At 44.0% G+C, this 18020-nt stretch overlaps 1 protein-coding gene across 4 annotated transcripts in view; it reads right to left on the bottom strand.

The window, feature by feature from the left end:
• The window catches only part of ABCG2 (ATP binding cassette subfamily G member 2 (JR blood group)), a 179038-nt gene that overhangs the window by 49110 nt on the left and 111908 nt on the right, over positions 1-18020 (bottom strand). For all 4 annotated transcript variants that reach the window (XM_078776648.1, XM_078776646.1, XM_078776647.1 and 1 more), the window contains 3 exons: positions 9984-10141; positions 9673-9824; positions 6863-6955 (listed from right to left, as the gene is read on the bottom strand). In XM_078776648.1, the coding sequence (XP_078632774.1) occupies positions 6863-6955; positions 9673-9824; positions 9984-10141 (403 nt within the window). The remainder of the gene's footprint in view (positions 1-6862; positions 6956-9672; positions 9825-9983; positions 10142-18020) is intronic.

Here is an 18020-nt window from a genome sequence, read left to right as displayed (position 1 = left end):
ATGTGCCAGTGGATTACTCTACATACTGGTATGTGTGTGGGGGGCAGGGAAGAAATACCATAGTGGAGTTTGGATCGTATAGGTTTTAGCATGGACCGTGGACGCGAAGAAGAAGAACACTCAATGTAATAAGTAGGGAACCTATCAGGTTAAGAGTGTTTGCACGTCACCACATGGATGGTGGTGTTTGTGTTAAATTAGATAGGGCTTAAGGATAATCCCCAGTATGTAATTGTCTCCTGTGATTTTCCCTTATGTTTTTTTTTTTTACAAGTAAAAAGGCCGGCCAACACCCTCGTTCGCCAACAACAACAATGGCCATGAAACCGACATTGCCAACAGAAAGTCAAACATTCCCGAACAACTGTTAGACTCCGCCTCCAAGGATCATGACCGATAGGCCATGCCCTGAAGTTTGTCATTGGTTGAGAGCATATGGAATGATGTAATGGGATGCGGGGATTGGTCAGGCAGTGATGTCAGTGAGGGAAAAAGGAGGCTGCGTCCCTCCCTCTTGCTCTCTCTGGTGCTGGCTTCGTGGTGGGTGGTCGCGTTTTCCCATGTGCGCTTGAGGAGAACTGTTCGCAGCCCAGAAAACCTTGCAGCATTGTGCATGGGTATTGCTTTGACTCGGTGCTCTTTGAAGGAGCTATGGACCGGGTTGTGCTGGCTGGGCCAGGATTGAGTGGGGGAACGTTTGGCTGCCTGCTGCTGGCTCGGTGTGCTGGCGTGATTGACCAGCGCCATTATTTGAGCGCTTCAACGCATGGTCCTCTCAACGACCAACCCCACCAAAGTACTCGTCGAGACCAGAGCAGAGTACCAAATAAAAGGGGGAATTTTCTTTTTATTTATTTTAATCTTTCCCTTGTCTGTTTTGTGTGCCTGAGTGGAGACATCTCAAATTAGGATTTAGTTTTTACTTCACGATTCATTTTTACCTCATTGCTTTATTTCATTAAATTTATCATTGTCTGGCATTTTATTTGTCGTGTGTGTTTGTTTGTGGATTCGAGGAATAAACCCTGTGGCGGCCGTCCGTAAAGGTAAGATCTCAGCTCCTTCCCACCCCCCGCGCGGGCCAAAAAGATACCATCAAGTTTCGAACTGCTGCCTTGGAGTTAACCGATCGGCTATCTGTCTGAGGCCGGTTTTCATCGGCCATGGACGCGACAATACTTTGTTGTGCCTTTGTGTGTGCAGCTGTTTTGACACGAGTTTTTTTGTTGTTTTTTTTTACATCCAGAGAGGAGGTGACTCGTGCTTTCTGTTTCTACCGTGCAAAACCTACACCTACCTGTCCGATAAGGCATTTTCGAAATAAGGCACTTTTGAAATATGAATGATTAAGGAGGCCTTTTGTGCATGCGTTGTGTATGTGTTTACATGGATTCGGTTCTGCTCGCGAGGCACTTTTAACTTGCCATTGTTAGTGCAAAATCGGTCATTCAAATAGTCTTTTAAACATAATTTTCAGCATTTAGACGAAAGAGTGGGAATTTAAAAATGGTTAACAATAATTGTTTTGTTCCAAAATGTAAATGTCCGGACTCGTGAGAATATAAGAATACGAGAAATATCCGTGGAAGAGAGGAGTCAAGTTAGTACCATTACCTGTTAATATAACTAACTAGCTAGCGGTGGCCCCGGTCTTTCACCGATAGAGGCAAAATCTAGTATAATTATCCCTGCCACCAAATGTGAATGGAGGTTATGTTTTCACCTATCTCTGGCTGTCTGTCTTTCTGACTATGAGCGGGATATCTCAAAAATTGATTCGATTTTCGTGAAGATCAGGATTGATTAGATTTTCGTGAAGATCCGGATGTGGATACGAGATTTAAAAAAAAATCTTTCAAGTGATTCTTCATCATTGAGAGATAAGGCCAAAAACGATATATAGCACGGTATTTCCAAACGTTGTGGATGGATTCAGACCAAACTTGGTGGGCAGGTTAGGTGTGTAACAAGGCAAATTGATTTGATTTTGGTTAATTCATCCCCTTATTACCTCTGCCACCAAATATGGGTGGACATTATATTTCACCCCTGTTTGTCTGTCTGTCTGTGAGCAATATATCTCAAAAGTTATGGACGGTTGCAGACGGAACTTGGTAGACAGGTTGGGAGGGTGACAAGGACAAGTTGATGAGATTTTTGTTAAGGTCCAGCTGAAGATCTGGCCTATCATTGGGATACAAAACATAAACTATTCAGCTTTGCAAGTGCTCTACCGAGTGCTATTCTATTTCATCTTGTGGATCCGGAGTGAAACAAACATATATATATTTATAAAGGCTCTCACAGCCCACACTACTCTTAAACACACAATATCTTCTTTCAAAAATGCGTAATAGTAAAACCATCATTTTAAACTTACCCTGTGCATCGGCCCAGATATGATCTTCCATTCGGTGTTAAGAAGCATGAAGGTTTTGGTAGAACACACGCATCTGCTATCCTTCGGCCTTTCACGGGCCCATATCATCAGGAGTTTTTGTAGTACAAAATGCAAGATATAAACTTTTTGGACGAGTTGATCAGAGATTTCTCCAAATATTTTGTTGTGCAGAGGCACACCCCTTTTTGAAAGTGCCGCATTGACTCAGTCACACCATTTCCTTAAAGTCGTTGGTATAGTGTCCTTGGTCTTGGGCATTTATTATGATCCGTTCTCCATCCCAGTTGAGCTGATCTCTTCCTACCCATTCCAATAAGCCACCTTTGTCTTATGGCCAATCTGCAAAACTCTAAAAATATATATTCATATCTCCCTGCTCTTTTATCGTTCTCCCAGTTGACAGTGTATATTTGTTGATATTTCGCTTCATAGTTTTTCAGTTTTCAGCTGTGTCAGTTTTGTATGTCACATCTATTCACACCTGTGTATTTTTGCAAGGTGGGTTATGGATACTACCCCTTTTCTGGTTTGCTGTCTTTGTGTTTGCGTATGAATTTGATTGTAGTAGTCTTCTAAATTTTTCACGTTCTCTGCCAATCCTACATTTGTCACTCTGTGCACTTTGTCAAGGTCCATTAGGCAACTGCATCCTTTTCGTCTCAGCAGGTACTTTCTCGGAATGCATTGATTTTTATAGAACCTTTTGTGGATAGTGAGGAGTTTTCTTGTTTTGATATCGAGTTGTCTTGATTTCCGATTGTGTCCAGTTGATTATTACGCAACTGTATTGGAACATTGGTACTGCAAGTATGTTTATGGCTTTGACTTTGTTTCTTGAGGAGAGGTATGTCTTCGGGATCAACCTTGTTCTACGTAGTAGGTATTATTTGGCAATTGTTTTGCACATTTGTTTTTAACATATTTGGTGGACCTCTTCTACTCCAAGGTATTTGTAGGATGCTTTGTTTTGTAGCTCCTGTATTGTTGTGTCCAGCTTGATTTTTATGCTGTCCATTCTTGTTGGTATACCTTGTATGAATGTGAATTTGAAACATTTAGCGAGAACAAATTCAAATGAATGTCGTCGGAATATCGTTTCACTCATTTCAGTTGTTCTGCCATTTTTTCGTCGTTCGGTGTGAATAATTTTAAATTTAAATCATCGATGTACAATAGTTATGTCACCTTTCCTGTTTATTTTGCCATTCTTCTTTTGGATGGTGAGGGTCAGTGTGTCAAGGGCCAGGCAAAACAAGAGGGGTGAAAAGCCGTCTCACTGGAAGATCCTATACTATGTCGTATCTTCACCGCAGGTATTTCAATCTTTCCTTCCAAGTTCTGTCATATCAATGTGGTATTCCAGATCTCCATTGCTTTCTCAATCAGTTTGATTATTTGGGGGTTTGGTCTTGCATACTTGCATGCATTTTATCATCCATGAATAAAGGACACTCTCACAAGCTTTTTGGAGTCTATTCAGCCTATGATCTATATGGATCTTCTTGTTTTAGTTTTCAAGTATGGCCTTGTTTAGTAGGTGATCTATTGTTCTGTAGCAACCTCTCTTCCCATTTCTTCTGTTCTGCCTCGAGGCCACTGTGTGTGTTTGATATTGCATTGATGGGTTGACTGACTGCCTTAATGCACCTGAAGTTGTGGATCTATTGATGTAGGTAATCTACTGATGTGGATCCTTGACCGAGGTTGTGGACCCGCCATTTGGAGAAGTTCTGGGCTGAAAGGATCGAAACCTCGAGGAAGAACGGTCCCCAGCTGATGGATCCCTGCAGATTGAGGTTCCTCCTTTAAGTAAGGGAACTATGTTTTGAGATTTACATTTTATATTTATTTACAAGTTGAATATCGGATGTTGTCAAATTAACATCATTTACAGCAATCCTTTAAATGATGTTATATTTTAGGAACAGCCGATACTGTACAATCAAAAAATAAAATTGTAGAATTGTCAGATGTGTGTGTGTGTGTGTGTGTGTGTGTGCATGTGCATGTGCGTGTGCGTGTGCGTGTGTGCGTGTGTGTGTGTGTGTGTGTGTATACGTGTGTGTGTTAGGTGTTAGGGAGTCTGCAAATCGACAAACTTTAACAGCACCACAGAGTTGTCGAATGTAACTATAATATTTCTACAAAATATTTAACCATAAGTTGCTGTTTTTTACCTTGAATGTGGATTACGTAAAAGTTATTTGTGTCCGTTCATGAGGGAGTGTTTACCTGCATCCCTTTTGGCGTGAGATATGCTGCAATGCTAAAGGGTGCAAACTAGCACACCTATCCGGCATTAAACACGATTCGACAAATTGTAAAATTTAATTACATTTACGGTACAATATTTTTACGTCCAATTTAATGATAAGTTGATTTATTTTCCCTCTGATTGTGCTTTGTGCCCACGTTAGAGACAAATAACCTTATGTTGTATTATTTGTGTAGTCAATCTTGTCACCCCTTATTTGTCTGTACATACAGTCACGTGAAAAAGTAAGTACACCCCATGTAAAGTTTTGACTTTTTCAACATAATGCTATTTGATCTTCATTTCAACAATATTGATAGATAAAGGTGATATAATATAACAAATATCATGAAACATTTACATTTTGTAGTCCATTGTATAATTTAAATAAACATTTATGCAAATTTCGCATGTGGAAAAAGTAAGTACACCCCCACATTTATCACTACTTCAAACACCTAAAATGAGAATCAGGTGCACCAGCTCAGGAGCAAATGATTAGAACATCGTTAGAGAGGATCTTGGAAGAACCTGTCTTATTTAAACCCCAGACATTTAGTTTGGTTTGCTCTTTGTTGTTAAAGTGTGCGGTGTCACCATGCCTAGATCAAAGAGCTCTCTGAGGCCTTCAGAAAGAGGGTTATAGATGCCTACGAGTCTGGGAAGGGATTTAAAAAGATCTCCAAACAATTTGAAATCAATCATTCGACTGTCCGGAAGATCATCTGCAAGTGGAGAAGATTCGAAACACCTGCCAACGTGTTCAGGCCAGGCCACCCCAGAAAGTTCAGCCCGAGAGCAGACGGCAAGATGCTGAAAGAAGTCTCTAAGGACCCCAGAATGTCATCACGGGACCTACAGGTAGCTCTTGCCACTGTTGATGTCAAAGTGCACGAGTCTACCATGAGAAAGAGGCTGCACAAATTTGATCTACATGGGAGGTGTGCCAGGAGGAAACCTTTGCTGTCCAGAAAGAACATCAGGGCAAGACTAAAGTTTGCCAATGAACACCTAGGCAAAGACCAGCACTTCTGGAACAATGTGCTCTGGACAGATGAGTCAAAGGTAGAGCTATTTGGCCACAGTACCAGAAGACATGTTTGGCGAAAACCAAAGACAGCATTTGACCACAAGAACCTGATACCAACTGTAAAGCATGGTGGTGGAAATATTATGGTTTGGGGCAGCTTTGCTGCATCAGGGCCTGGGCAGCTCACCATCATAGAATCCACTATGAATTCTTCATTGTACCAGAGGGTGCTTGAGGATAATGTGAGGCCATCTGTCGGGAAGTTGAAGCTCAACCGAAGGTTGACATTGCAACATGACAATGACCCTAAACATACCAGTAAATCCACCAAGGAATAGCTCAAAATAAAGAAATTGAGGGTTCTGGAATGGCCATGTCAAAGCCCGGATCTAAATCCCATCGAGATGTTGTGGGGGGATTTGAAACGAGCTGTGCATGCAAGAAACCCCTCAAACATCGCATAGCTGAAAGAATTCTGCATGGAGGAGTGGGAAAAAATTTCTCCCAGTCGATGTCAGAGACTGGTCGACAGTTATAAGAAACACCTACTTGAGGTTGTTTATGCCAAAGGGGGCAATACCACCTATTAGAGCCATGGGTGTACCTACTTTTTCCACATGCAAAATTTGCATTTATGTTTATTTAAATTATACAATGGACTACAAAATGTAAATGTTTCATGATATTTGTTATATTATATCACCTTTATCTATCAATATTGTTGAAATGAAGATCAAATAGCTGTATGTTGAAATATGTTGAAAAAGTCTAAACTTTACATGGGGTGTACTTACTTTTTCACGTGACTGTATCTGTGTTGTGGTCAATGGTCATACTTTTACTCCTTATAAAGGAAGTGGTCTGTATGTGAAGGCTATCCTGCTCATTCACATTAAAAAAAAAATTCATAACAATTAATTGACAGGTTAATTTTTACTATATACAAACCATAGTCAATGTATTTTTCATGCTACGTAGAGAGATGGGAATTTATTGAGTGTCGTATTGGTGTCGAATGCTACTGAAGCAACATGAAAAGACATTGCAAGGGTGCTTTGTTGTTGATCAGTAAGTGAGTGAATCTTCCCTGATTCTCAGATCTACTATGATCTATACATGCCGGCAATGCTCTGTGTTTGTCAATGCTCTTTGTTGCTCCTGAAGTTTCAATAATTACCGTTCTCTAATTTGTTGTCGAGTGCCGTTGAGTCACCATTCACAACATCCAAAAAGAAGTCTGCAGGATTGTTGTGAGCTTCACATTCATAGCCTGGATCAATTTGCACACACAGCAAGAAAAACACAATTAATATTTTTGTCACAAAGCATGTGAAATTTTACCCCTTCTGCAGGTCTTGGCTGCTTAACATGAACAAAAGTTTCCGCCATTACTCGTTTTCACTAAAAGGTGCCAAGAGAGATCCCTTAACTACTACCAGCTGGTCAGTCGTATTCCCATCATAAGCATCTCGACGCAAGCTTCTTTGCTTTGATGGGCTGTCTTCAAATGCTGGATACCTGTTCCAGAATTGTACAAATATTTTTGGTACAATGTTGAGACCTATGGAAAAGCTGGAACAGAGAACAGAATGGAAAGTGGAAAGACACACCAACAGCAGAGTAGAGGAAGACAACAGAGAGACACTTGAAGGAACAATGGTTGAGAGTAAAGGGAAAGGAAGAAGACATAGGCAGTGGATAAGCTGCATGCAAGCTCAAGCACAGCAAGAAAGAAGGTGAAAGAACAGGAAGGAAAAATCGAGGATGAAACAAGAATGGAACAAAAAATGGAAAGGTGGGTATATGGAGAGGGGAGAGAACACAATGACCTGGACTGGGTGGGCTTGGGGAGCATTGATGGTTGAAAAGATCATGAGTATGGATGGGGAATGATGAGGCATTGAACAGCAATCTTGAAGCCCCGCAGGAAAGGGTGAGATTGAAGAGACTGAGAAAGTTGGTTTCACACGTGAGACAAAAGAGGCGGAAATGAGTAGAGGTGAGCAATGAGCCTGGATTTTGTAAGTTCCACCAGAAGTCGGTTACTGGCAGAGCCTGTGCACCTTGGAGAAACCGGGAGGGGACAGAGCAGAGAAAGGGCAGAGGATACAAGATGCGAAAGGAGGGGGATGAAGACAGGCCACTGACCTGTCTGCAATGCAGGAGCAACAGGCCCTGACATTCAGCTTCATCAAAGGAGATTCCAATGATTTTGAGGGACATGGACTCCAAGGCATCAATATTTGAAAGGTATGAGGCAAGGGTGCCAGCCTAAAGCAGAGAGGAGTACTTCATTGAGCTGTAGATGGTGGTGTTGTAAGTTGATCAAAGTTCAGATTTGCCAAGAAAGACTTGGCATGATGGTGAATGCACAGCCGATGGCAGTCTTTGGAGGCCAACTTTATTTTGTGGTTTTCCCAAGAGAGATTGTGTCTTAAGGTGAGACCCAAACGTTTGAATGGCTGAAATTCAAGAGGTTTGTTATGGAAATAAAAAGAAGTGCTTGCCAGATGGTACTTTCAGAGAAACAGAGTAATAGTATATATGACTTGTCAGGAGTGAAAGACATTAAAAGTAATGGACCAGCTCCTGATTCAATCAAGGTCTGGTGAAAAGGAAGGGGCTGTTGCCTTGCCTATCTGAAGGATAACGGATACTATGACAGAGGGTGGAGTCATCACCGAAATGATAAGGAGGTTTTTTCAGAGAATCAGAAAGATCGTTGATGAAGATCTGTATTCGGATTGGGACCAGGACACTGCTTTGTGGCATGCCAGCCTCACGCTGACTAAGAAATTGAGAAAGTCAGCAAGCAATGAGAGGAGATAACTTTGGATGACATAGGCTGAGAGATTAGAGAGCAAGATGGGGTTTCCATACTGTATGCTTGAGATTTGTGAAGAGGGATGGCCCTGATCGCAAGTCTAAGATTGAGGGCATACATCCATCGTTGGGAGAGAAGCACCAAGTCCAGGATAGAGTGGCTGGGTCTGAATCCGAATTGATGGCTTGATATCAGACAACTGGAAAAAAGGAAGGATTCATATCAACTGTGATGATGAATTCCATGACCTTGCTGATGATTGCAAGTAAGCTGATAGGTCTTTAGTTTAGGAAATCATTTTTTGCACCTTGTCACCCTCGCCAGAGGAGAGGGTATTGCATTCGAGTCCGTTTGTTTGTCTGTTTGTCCTCACAGAATAAATATTTCTCTGCAACCGTTGGTCCGATTGACAGAAATTTTCACCATAGGTGCGCCTCCTCATGTAGATTTTTTATGATAACTATGATTTCATAGGTCAGGTGGTACAGACAGGCGCCATCTTGGAGAAAAAATCGAAAAAAATTTGCACCTCTATAACTCCGAAAGTGCTGTATAGAAAAAATTGAGACATGGCTCATTGTAAAGAACTCTCCATAGGGAATAACATCTATTAATGATGATGTCATAGGTTCCTCCATTATGACATCATAATTCAACAAGTACAAAACTTCATCCGATCAAGATGAAAAATTTTGAGCATCATCTATGGATAAATTGGTGGAGAAAAACAAATAATGATAACGTCATCGGTCACGTGGTTCGGCCGCCATATTTGTTTTAACAAAAAAGCCTTAAAAACCACTAAAACACGTCCTGGTGAGGCTCTGCAATCTCTGATTGCTCTTTCTTGTTTATGTAATATGATGTTGGCTGACTTCCAAGCAGATGGAAAACGACTGAGGGCAAATGATAGGGTTAACAGAGCAGAAAGAGTATGTCAAAGTGTAATGAGCTTAAATTGGACGGAAGTCCCCTGTGGAGCATAAGTTCAAATTTCTCCTTAATCTATCTAAAAAAATAAAACCTGTAAGTGTATACTTGATGAAATTCTACGAACTCTCCACAGATCATTATTATGGATCAAAACCCAATGTGTAACAGTCAATGGAATTTAGCTAAGTTTATATCAAAACTAATCTCAACAGAGGAAACGTGAGGCTCACCGTTAGCGCTAAAGTAGGATAAAGCTTCCTGCGCAGGTCCGTGGAATATCATATGACCATCAGCGAGCAGGGTGATTGAGTCAAAGAGTTTGAAGATAGAGTACCGAGGTTGGTGAATTGAAAAGATGATGGTTTTCCCGTTACTAGACAACCTGCACACAGAAGTTGTTGAGACATTTTCATATACTGCTTCTGACAACATATAGCTAAAAACAGTTTGATTTTTGAAGCAAAAAAAAGCTAATACAATCAATGTGCGATAAAGGGATAAATTATTGCAAAATGCATGGGCTTAAAGATGTCGCTTTAACCTGTGTAACAGACGCATGACTGCATTGGCTGTGCTTGCATCAAGTCCTGTAGTTGGTTCATCCAAGAACAGCACCCCTGGGTCTGTTATAAGCTCCATTCCGATGTTGGTTCTTTTTCGCTCCCCACCTGACACACCGCGTCTCAACGCTGTGCCGACCTGCTCTCAACCATGAGGATGGAAGGTGAGGCTTTTCAAATACGAGAGTATTAATTAGTCCAAAAAAAATTAAAAGGATGGATGCATAAGCATTGTCAAAATCATGTATTTTTGCTTGAAAGTTTTCATTTTATTTGTATTATAAAATTGGATGCTTATTATTAAATTTTAAGATTAATGCGTACTTTACAGAGGCATATATGGGCACCAGGGAATGGATGGGCAGGACACACTTGCACACACTAAAGATAAAGGTTTGGAAGCAAACAAAATTAGTTGGAAAAGAAGGAAATAATAAATGCTCCAAGGAGCCATCTGTTTATATTTAATAATCAAAATGGCGGAATGTTTTTTTCTCTCAACCACTGACACTATATGTTGGCCATCTGCACCAGTCCAATCGCTACCCACATCTTCCTGTATGAGGTATGCATTTGAACTTCATCTTCACAAGTTGCTGGTGTATCCTCTATTATTTAGATTTAAAAACAACCCAAAAGCCTTGATAGATCAGTGGTTAGATTCTGACCCTGGCCGAATCATACCAAGACTAGAAATGGCACATTTGTTTCCTCGCATTATGCTCAGCATTTATAGAGTATAAAGAAACCCTAACCTCAGCCCCCACCGATGGGAAGATGGTGGGATTTCTCCAAAACACGATTCTTCTTAGTAGGTTGATATTCGGACATAATCGGATGATCACGGTGTATATTGGTAAGGGTTATGTAATTCAGTGGCGTTCCATTAATGGGTTCCTTGGTTGCCCTATAGTTGATCCCCATTGGAGAAAATCTACAATAAAAAGACCAAGGTATCACACAATCAATCGTACCGTGTTTTGATGAAAATTATAATAAACAAGATATCCATGATAGCATATCATGGTAGGGATGATTAGCCTGAGATATTAAAAGTCTAAGCAATGATTATCCCTGCCAAAGTTTTCAATTTCAGTAGCAGAAAGTGCCCTATATTCTGTACCCAAAATCGCACCTGGCATCACGTTTGAGGAGCGTAGTTTGCCATTTCAGGTCATAATGTATTGTTACGGATTCGTCACTTCCGTTGTGGTGGCTTAAATCCACTAGAGACATTTCTGGTTCCATGTATTATTATTATTGTTGTTTGAGGGAAATAGCAATTATTATTGTCAAAAGGTAAAAGGAATGTTTTAAAAATGAAACCGGATCGGGAACCGGAGGTAGAAGAAGAAGAAGAAGAAGAGAGAAAAGGATGGAGCGAATGAGTCGGACAAGAAAGCTGAGTTGCTCCGGGTTCTGAAGCGAACCTTCGGGTTTCCGGGAGAGGAATTCCTACGACGGAGTTGTCATCGCTGTGACCGGTCAACCTGCATGTCAGGTTTTGCGATCGATTCAGGAGAGAATCATCGCCGTGCCGTGCGCCACGAGACCGGGTCGTCGGCCATTTTGACTCGCGCAGGATATGTGCTTCGCTCACGGTTTCGTTTCTTTTCGACAATTCTCACCGCATTGAGACGTCGATCTGGGGCGTGTGTGTGACGTGGATTTTTGAAGGCTAATTCGTCCATACCCGAGGAGTGTGATCTCTCGGTCGCCTGTAGGGCGCCTTTGGGTTTCCCAGTCGCCTTGAGGGTGCCTTTGTACAGCTTCGGCTGTGTGACTGCCCTGGCCATCCGCATGGGATTCTGGTCCTTTGGACATCATTCCAGCGATCGCTGGAGCGAATCAGCTTCGTCTTGGAGCCGGGAATAAGTGACATTGGGGAATGTTCTTGTTACACTCACTTGGAGCACAGTGAGTTATATATTGCAAAACTGATGGTACCATCATAGGACATATTGATTGTACTTTTGAATACTATTGTTGTTGTACCGTTATTCTTGTGTGATCTCAATACAATATTTGTTTGTGAGTAACAATTGGGGTGGCTTCTCCATTGATCTTTGACACACAGAAAAACACATTTTTCTGCCGTGACTCCTCTCGGGGCTCGGAAGTACACCGTGACCAGTGGGTCGGGGAGGAGCACATAACACAAATTGGGGGCTCGTCCGGGATTAAATTCCCTGATAATTCGTCTGGGATAGAATTCCATAACATTCCCAAAATTCCCAAATTTGGAATTTTTCTAACATTCCCAAATTTTTCAAAAATTTGGAAATTTTTGTGTGAAGGTTAACAGGTGTTAACTGATAGTCACCATGGTGTTTGATGCAGGAAAGTTTGCGGTGTCCTCTAATGAGACACAGTTCCAAGCATTGAAAAAATCGGAACTCTTGATATTGGCCAGACATTTTAACTTGGAGGTCCGAGTTAATATGAAGAAAGCAGAGATGCAGACATTGGTGATAGAATCTCTGGTGGGACAGGGCACATGGACAGAGGTAGCCTTGGATTGGTAACCCGAAGAAAAAGAAAATGTGGAGCTCCGGAAACTGGAGATGCAACTGCAGAGCCAGGAAAGGTTAAAAGCAGAGGAAAGGAAGGCAGAAAAGGAAAGAGCAGGACAGGAACGAGAACTCAAGGAGAGAAGAGCAGAGGAAAAGGCAGAGGAAAGGAGCGCTGCACGAGAACTCGAGGAAAGAAGAGCAGAGGAAAGGAGAGTTTTTTTTTTGTTTTTTTTAATACAAGATCGAGGCTCGTGAAAGAGCTAACATTAATCACACAAAAAGACAAACCGACACACAAAACACAAAAAACAAGGGGAGCGGCAGACAAGATGGGGAGAGAGGGGGAAGGACACAAACACAACATTTGAGAGCAGGGACATCGGGAGGACTTGGGGGGGAGGTGGGAGAGGAATAAAACATATGAACACTGCAAGGACTCTGGGGTGAATTACCGGGGGTAGAAAAGATCAAGGTTTTCGATGGGGGAAGATAAGAGATGGTGGTGAACAGCTGTTTTAAAGACCTGGAGGGAGGAGTGGGATTGAAGGGAGTGGGGGAGTTTGTTCCAGAGGCGGGAGAAAAGGGGAATGAAAGAATGAAGGTGAGCAGAGAGCCTAGACTTTGGCAGTTTAACCATAAGAGGGTTGCAGGCAGATCTTGTGCGACCTGAAGGAATATTGGGGGGACAGAGCACAGAGAGAGCTGGGGGAGCAAGGCCGGAGAGGAGTCGGTAGAAGACAGAAAGACCACCAACCTGCCTGCGGTGAGTGAGTGAAAGGCCCTCGGAGTTGACTTCATCGCGGGAGATTCCAATGATTCTGAAAGCTTTGGCCTCAACAGCGTGAAGCCGAGCAAGGTGTGAGGCAGGAGCACCAGCCCAGAGGGGGGAACAGTATTCCATTGAGCTGCGGATGAAAGCCTTGTATGTGGTGAGGAGCTCAGGTGTGCCAAGGAAGGACTTCGCACGACGGAGGATGCCCAGTCGGCGACTGGCTTTGGAGGCCAGCTTGGAAATGTGGTTTTCCCAAGAAAGATCATGGCAGATAGTGAGACCCAAAAGCTTGAGCGACAGAACTTCTTGGAGAGGATTGTTGAGAAAGTAGATGGGAGGGTTTTCCAGTCGGTCCTTTCGGAGAGACATTGTAAGAGTGTGAGATTTGTCAGGATTGAAAGACATGTTCCACTTGTTTGACCAGTCTGTGATTTTGTACAGGTCTGCAGAGAGTGAGGAGGCTGCAGACTGCCGATCTGAGGGATGAGGAATGGAGCGGCAGATAGTGGAGTCATCAGCAAAGAGATAGAGAGGATTTTCCAGAGAGTCAGAGAGATCATTGATGAAGACCAGAAATAGCACAGGGCCCAGAACACTACCTTGGGGAACTCCAGCCAGAACAGGAGGGAAGATGAGAGAAATCCATTCAGGGCCACACGTTGCCTACAACCAGAGAGGAAATCCGCAAGCCATGAGTGGAGATTTCCCTGAATACCATAGGAGGTGAGTTTGGTGAGCAGAGCTGGGTGCCAGACCGTATCGAAGGCACGTGATATGTCAAGTGAGACAGCTCTGATTTCCTGTTTGGCATTGAGGACCTCCATCCATTGTTGAGACAGTAGAAGCAACATGTCCAGAGTAGAATGACCTGGTCTGAATCCAAATTGATGATCAGAGATCAAGCCATTGGAGAAGAGGAAGGATTTAATATCCGAAGCAATGGTGGATTCCATGACTTTGCTGATAATTGGGAGCAGGCTGATTGGTCTGTAGTTGGAAGGATCTGTTTTTGCACCTTTTTTGTGTAAAGCGGTAATGTTTGCTGATTTCCAAAATGCTGGCAGATGACCTTGAGCAAAAGAGAGGGTGAAAAGAACAGAGAGAGGGTGAGATAGAGCGGCAGAGCAGGATTTTAGGACCCGAGGGTTGATGCCATCTGGTCCAGTTGCAGAATCAGAGTCGAGGTTTGATAAAAACTTCTCCACCTTGTCAGGAGAGAAGGACACAGAGTCCAGGAGCAGTTGGGTTCGACTGGGAAAGGTGGGAACAGAGAGAGATGGGTTTGAGACACAAGATTTTGAGGCAAACACAGAGTTGAGGCATTCGGCTTTGTCACGTGCGGTGTCAACTGTGTAGCCATTTGAGGTAAGGGAGGGGATGGAGGGGGAACAAACACCAGAAACGGATTTGACCAGACGCCACCAGGATTTGGAGGAAGGAGACAGGTTTGAGAGTTCAATCTTGAATGTGGAGAGATAGTGCTTCCTGGCACTCCTGAGGGTAGAAACACACTTGTTTCGAGCTTGGTGGAAGGAACTGAGATTGCCTTCAGTTGGATTTGCCTTCCAAGACGCAAAGGCAAGTTGTTTCAGGGCAACTGCCTCACCACAAGATTCAGTGTACCATGGACGGGAGGAAGGGTAAGACAACTGAAGACGAGCTGGGATAAATCTGTGCATGAGAGAGAGCAGTTTGCTTTGGAAGAATTCCCAGGAAGAATTGATGTCAGAGGCATTAGAGATGGGAGACCAGTCCAGTTGATTGATGGCTGCTTGCAGACCGTGCCAGTCGCCCTGAGTGAAATGCCAGACTCGTCGGCGCTGAGGAGGCTCACTGAGAATGGCCAGTGAGATGTCCACTTTAACAAGCACATGATCAGAAGAACCGATTGGAGCAGAAGAAGAGCAGCAGACATTTGCAGGGAAGTTAGTCATAACCAAGTCCAGAAGAGAAGATACTCCATTGACTGAGATCCGGGTCAGGAAATTGACAGATTGTGTCAGTCCCAATGAGTCAGAGAAGTCCTTTGCTGAGGTGCCATGGCTGGTGAGAGATGAACCCACACCCAGCCAGCTGGCATGATGACAGTTGAAGTCGCCACATATGAGGAAGAGAGAGTTTGGATGAGTTGATAGAAGTTGGTCCATGTTTTCCGACAGAGAAATGTAAATGGAGTCATCACTGTTTGGAGGACGGTACAGAACACATATGAACAAAAGGTGGGAGTGGAGAGGAAGCCGTAGCCAGAGGTACTCCTGTGGGTGGGGTGGAGAGAGGGCAGTGCAGGGAGAGTGAGGAAGAGAGTTTTTGATAAAGATAGCCACCCCACCACCAGGACGAGGCTCAGGTCTATCGTACCGGAGGACGGAGTAACCAGGAAGAGATATTAAGGAATCAGAGACATCTTGAAGGAGGAAAGTTTCTGTTAAGCAGATCAAGTCTGGATTTTCAGAAGCAACCTGAATGGAGAGATCAATCAGGTTTGAGCGAAGGCCCCGGATGTTTGAGGTCCATACCGTTAGTGAGGAGAGAGGGGGAGCATCGGGTGCAGGACAGGGGTGGGGAGGGGTAGGGTCAGATGAAGGGTGAGAGGAGGATGTAGGAAGAGCATTTGATAGTGTGTCAGAGATTACAGAAGAGTTACAAGAAAGGGAAGGATGAGGAGGACGAAAGGTTTGATGGTGATGGAATGAGGCACAGTGAGAGTTTGTTTGAGGGGGGGCAGAGGAAAGTAGAAGGTTGGGGGAGGTGGAGGTATGACATAGAAGGGAGACGAAGTGGGGAGGAGGCAGCTTTGAGAAGGAGGTGGGAGGAGGGAGAATTTGGGTGGGATGGTTGGGGGGGAGAGTTGAAGGGGAGGGGCAAGGGGGGAGTTTATAAAGTGGATGATTAATGAAAGATGAACATATTGTTGCGGATATGAGGACTGTATTTTTTTTGATGTGTATTATTATTAGCGCTGAGGAAGCGCCTCTAGCGAATGACTTCCAGCCAGTGTAACGCGAATTCCTGTCACAGGAATTCTGAGATCATATAAGTGTGACGTGGCAGTTCCTGATTGGTTCGTGTTGGGGAACCCCTTCTCGCTGCCGACGTGACGTAAATTCGCGCACGCGCACTGGTGAAGCGCGAGATTCGGCCCAAGGTTCTTATTATTATTATTATTATTTTTGTATACAAGATCGAGGCTCGAACCATGATCGAGGCTCGAAATTCCATGCCCAAACCTCAGCGCAATCCAAGAGGATTCACTTGTTATTGCTTGAGTCTGCGCCTCCTGCCTCCGGAGCTGTGTAAAGGTCAAAGGGCGTCCCATAATTAGTCCATAAAGCATCCACACCACAGCCAATCATAGAATACCCCTGTTCAATAGTTATATCTTATTATGTGTTTTAGGGTAAGGCTGTGTCTCCCATTAATTGAAATACTCCATTGCACCAGTGAAAGAGATAGATTCCCTTCATTCCCACTCCCAAAACTTCCATCCCCCCTTTTCGTCAATTGCCATTCGCATTGCCAACCAACAATTGCCGCCATTGGCCACGAGGCAGGGTTGGGGAAGAAAGGCGGGTCCCCACCTCGTCATAGAGGGGAGGAGTGAGTCGGCCCCACTCAACCAACCACGAACAAGGGGTTGGACTTGGAGAGGGTGTGGAGAGAAACATCGAGGAGGTTCGCGAAGGTTGAGGGGCGGGGCCTATATAACCCGCAGCTAGGGCGTTTCCCAAAAGAGATGAGCTTTGACAGAGAGACGAGAGGGAGTCCAAGTGGTTGAGTCCAAGAGAGGCGCTTTGAGTTGAGTCCGGGAGAAGTCCAGAGTTGAGCTGCAGCTCGAGCCACCGAAACAGCACTTACCGCAGCTCGAGCCACCGAAACAGCATTTACTGCGGCTCGAGCCACCGAAACTGCATTTACTGCAGCTGGAGCCACCGAAACTGCAGCCACAGCAGCGTGAGGCCTGGACGGCAGTTTGGAGCAGGGCGCGAAGGCGCGGCGGCTGCCCAACGAGTCGATCGGCTGCAGGACCAGTTGGACCTCCCTATCCCGCCAGCCATCCATCTCCCGCCAGTCCTATCATCATTCCCCGCGTGAGTCTGTCCTTGTTTGTTCTGTCCCTGGGTTAATTAAGACTGTAGGTAAGCTAGCGTTGCACTGTGTATCTAATATCTGGTGTAAATAAACGTGACTGCTTTCTTCCTGCTTATATGTGTAAATAATAAATCCAATTACTCTTCTGTACGTCTTCTTCCTCTTTGTATTCGGTCGCTTTAGAGTTTTCCATATTGAGCAGCCGCGGTGCGATACGGCCAATGTTTGGGTGGAATCGGGTTCTAGTTGGGGAATAACTGTTCGGTCGCGGTAATACCACCGCTCGGTAAAATAACATCCTTTAACCGCGTCCGTAACAATTGGTGTCCGGGAGTGGGATACGAGGCCCGAAGCGCGCTTAACGCGCTCAAAATTACAAGCTGCTGGAAATTTGTTTTGTGTTTTAAAGAAAAACCCGAATTTTGAAATCGCGCCATGGCTGGTCAAGGCGATCGGATGCCGGTGGGTGAGCTCGAGATAGACGGGGTGGAATCGACCCAGGACCTCGGGGAAATGTATGTGGATGAAAGAGAGGAGGAGAACATTGGCAATGTGGTTGAGGGGGTATCAGATGCACAAAATGGCGCTCTCGCGCACGAGGGTTCAGGCGCGCAAAATGGCGCCTTTGCGCACGCGGTTACAGC

Source organism: Myxine glutinosa, chromosome 4 (assembly GCF_964187855.1).
Source record: "Myxine glutinosa chromosome 4, kmMyxGlut1.1, whole genome shotgun sequence".
NCBI classification, from domain to species: Eukaryota; Metazoa; Chordata; class Myxini; order Myxiniformes; family Myxinidae; genus Myxine; species Myxine glutinosa.
This window is presented reverse-complemented; position numbering and strand designations above follow the sequence as displayed.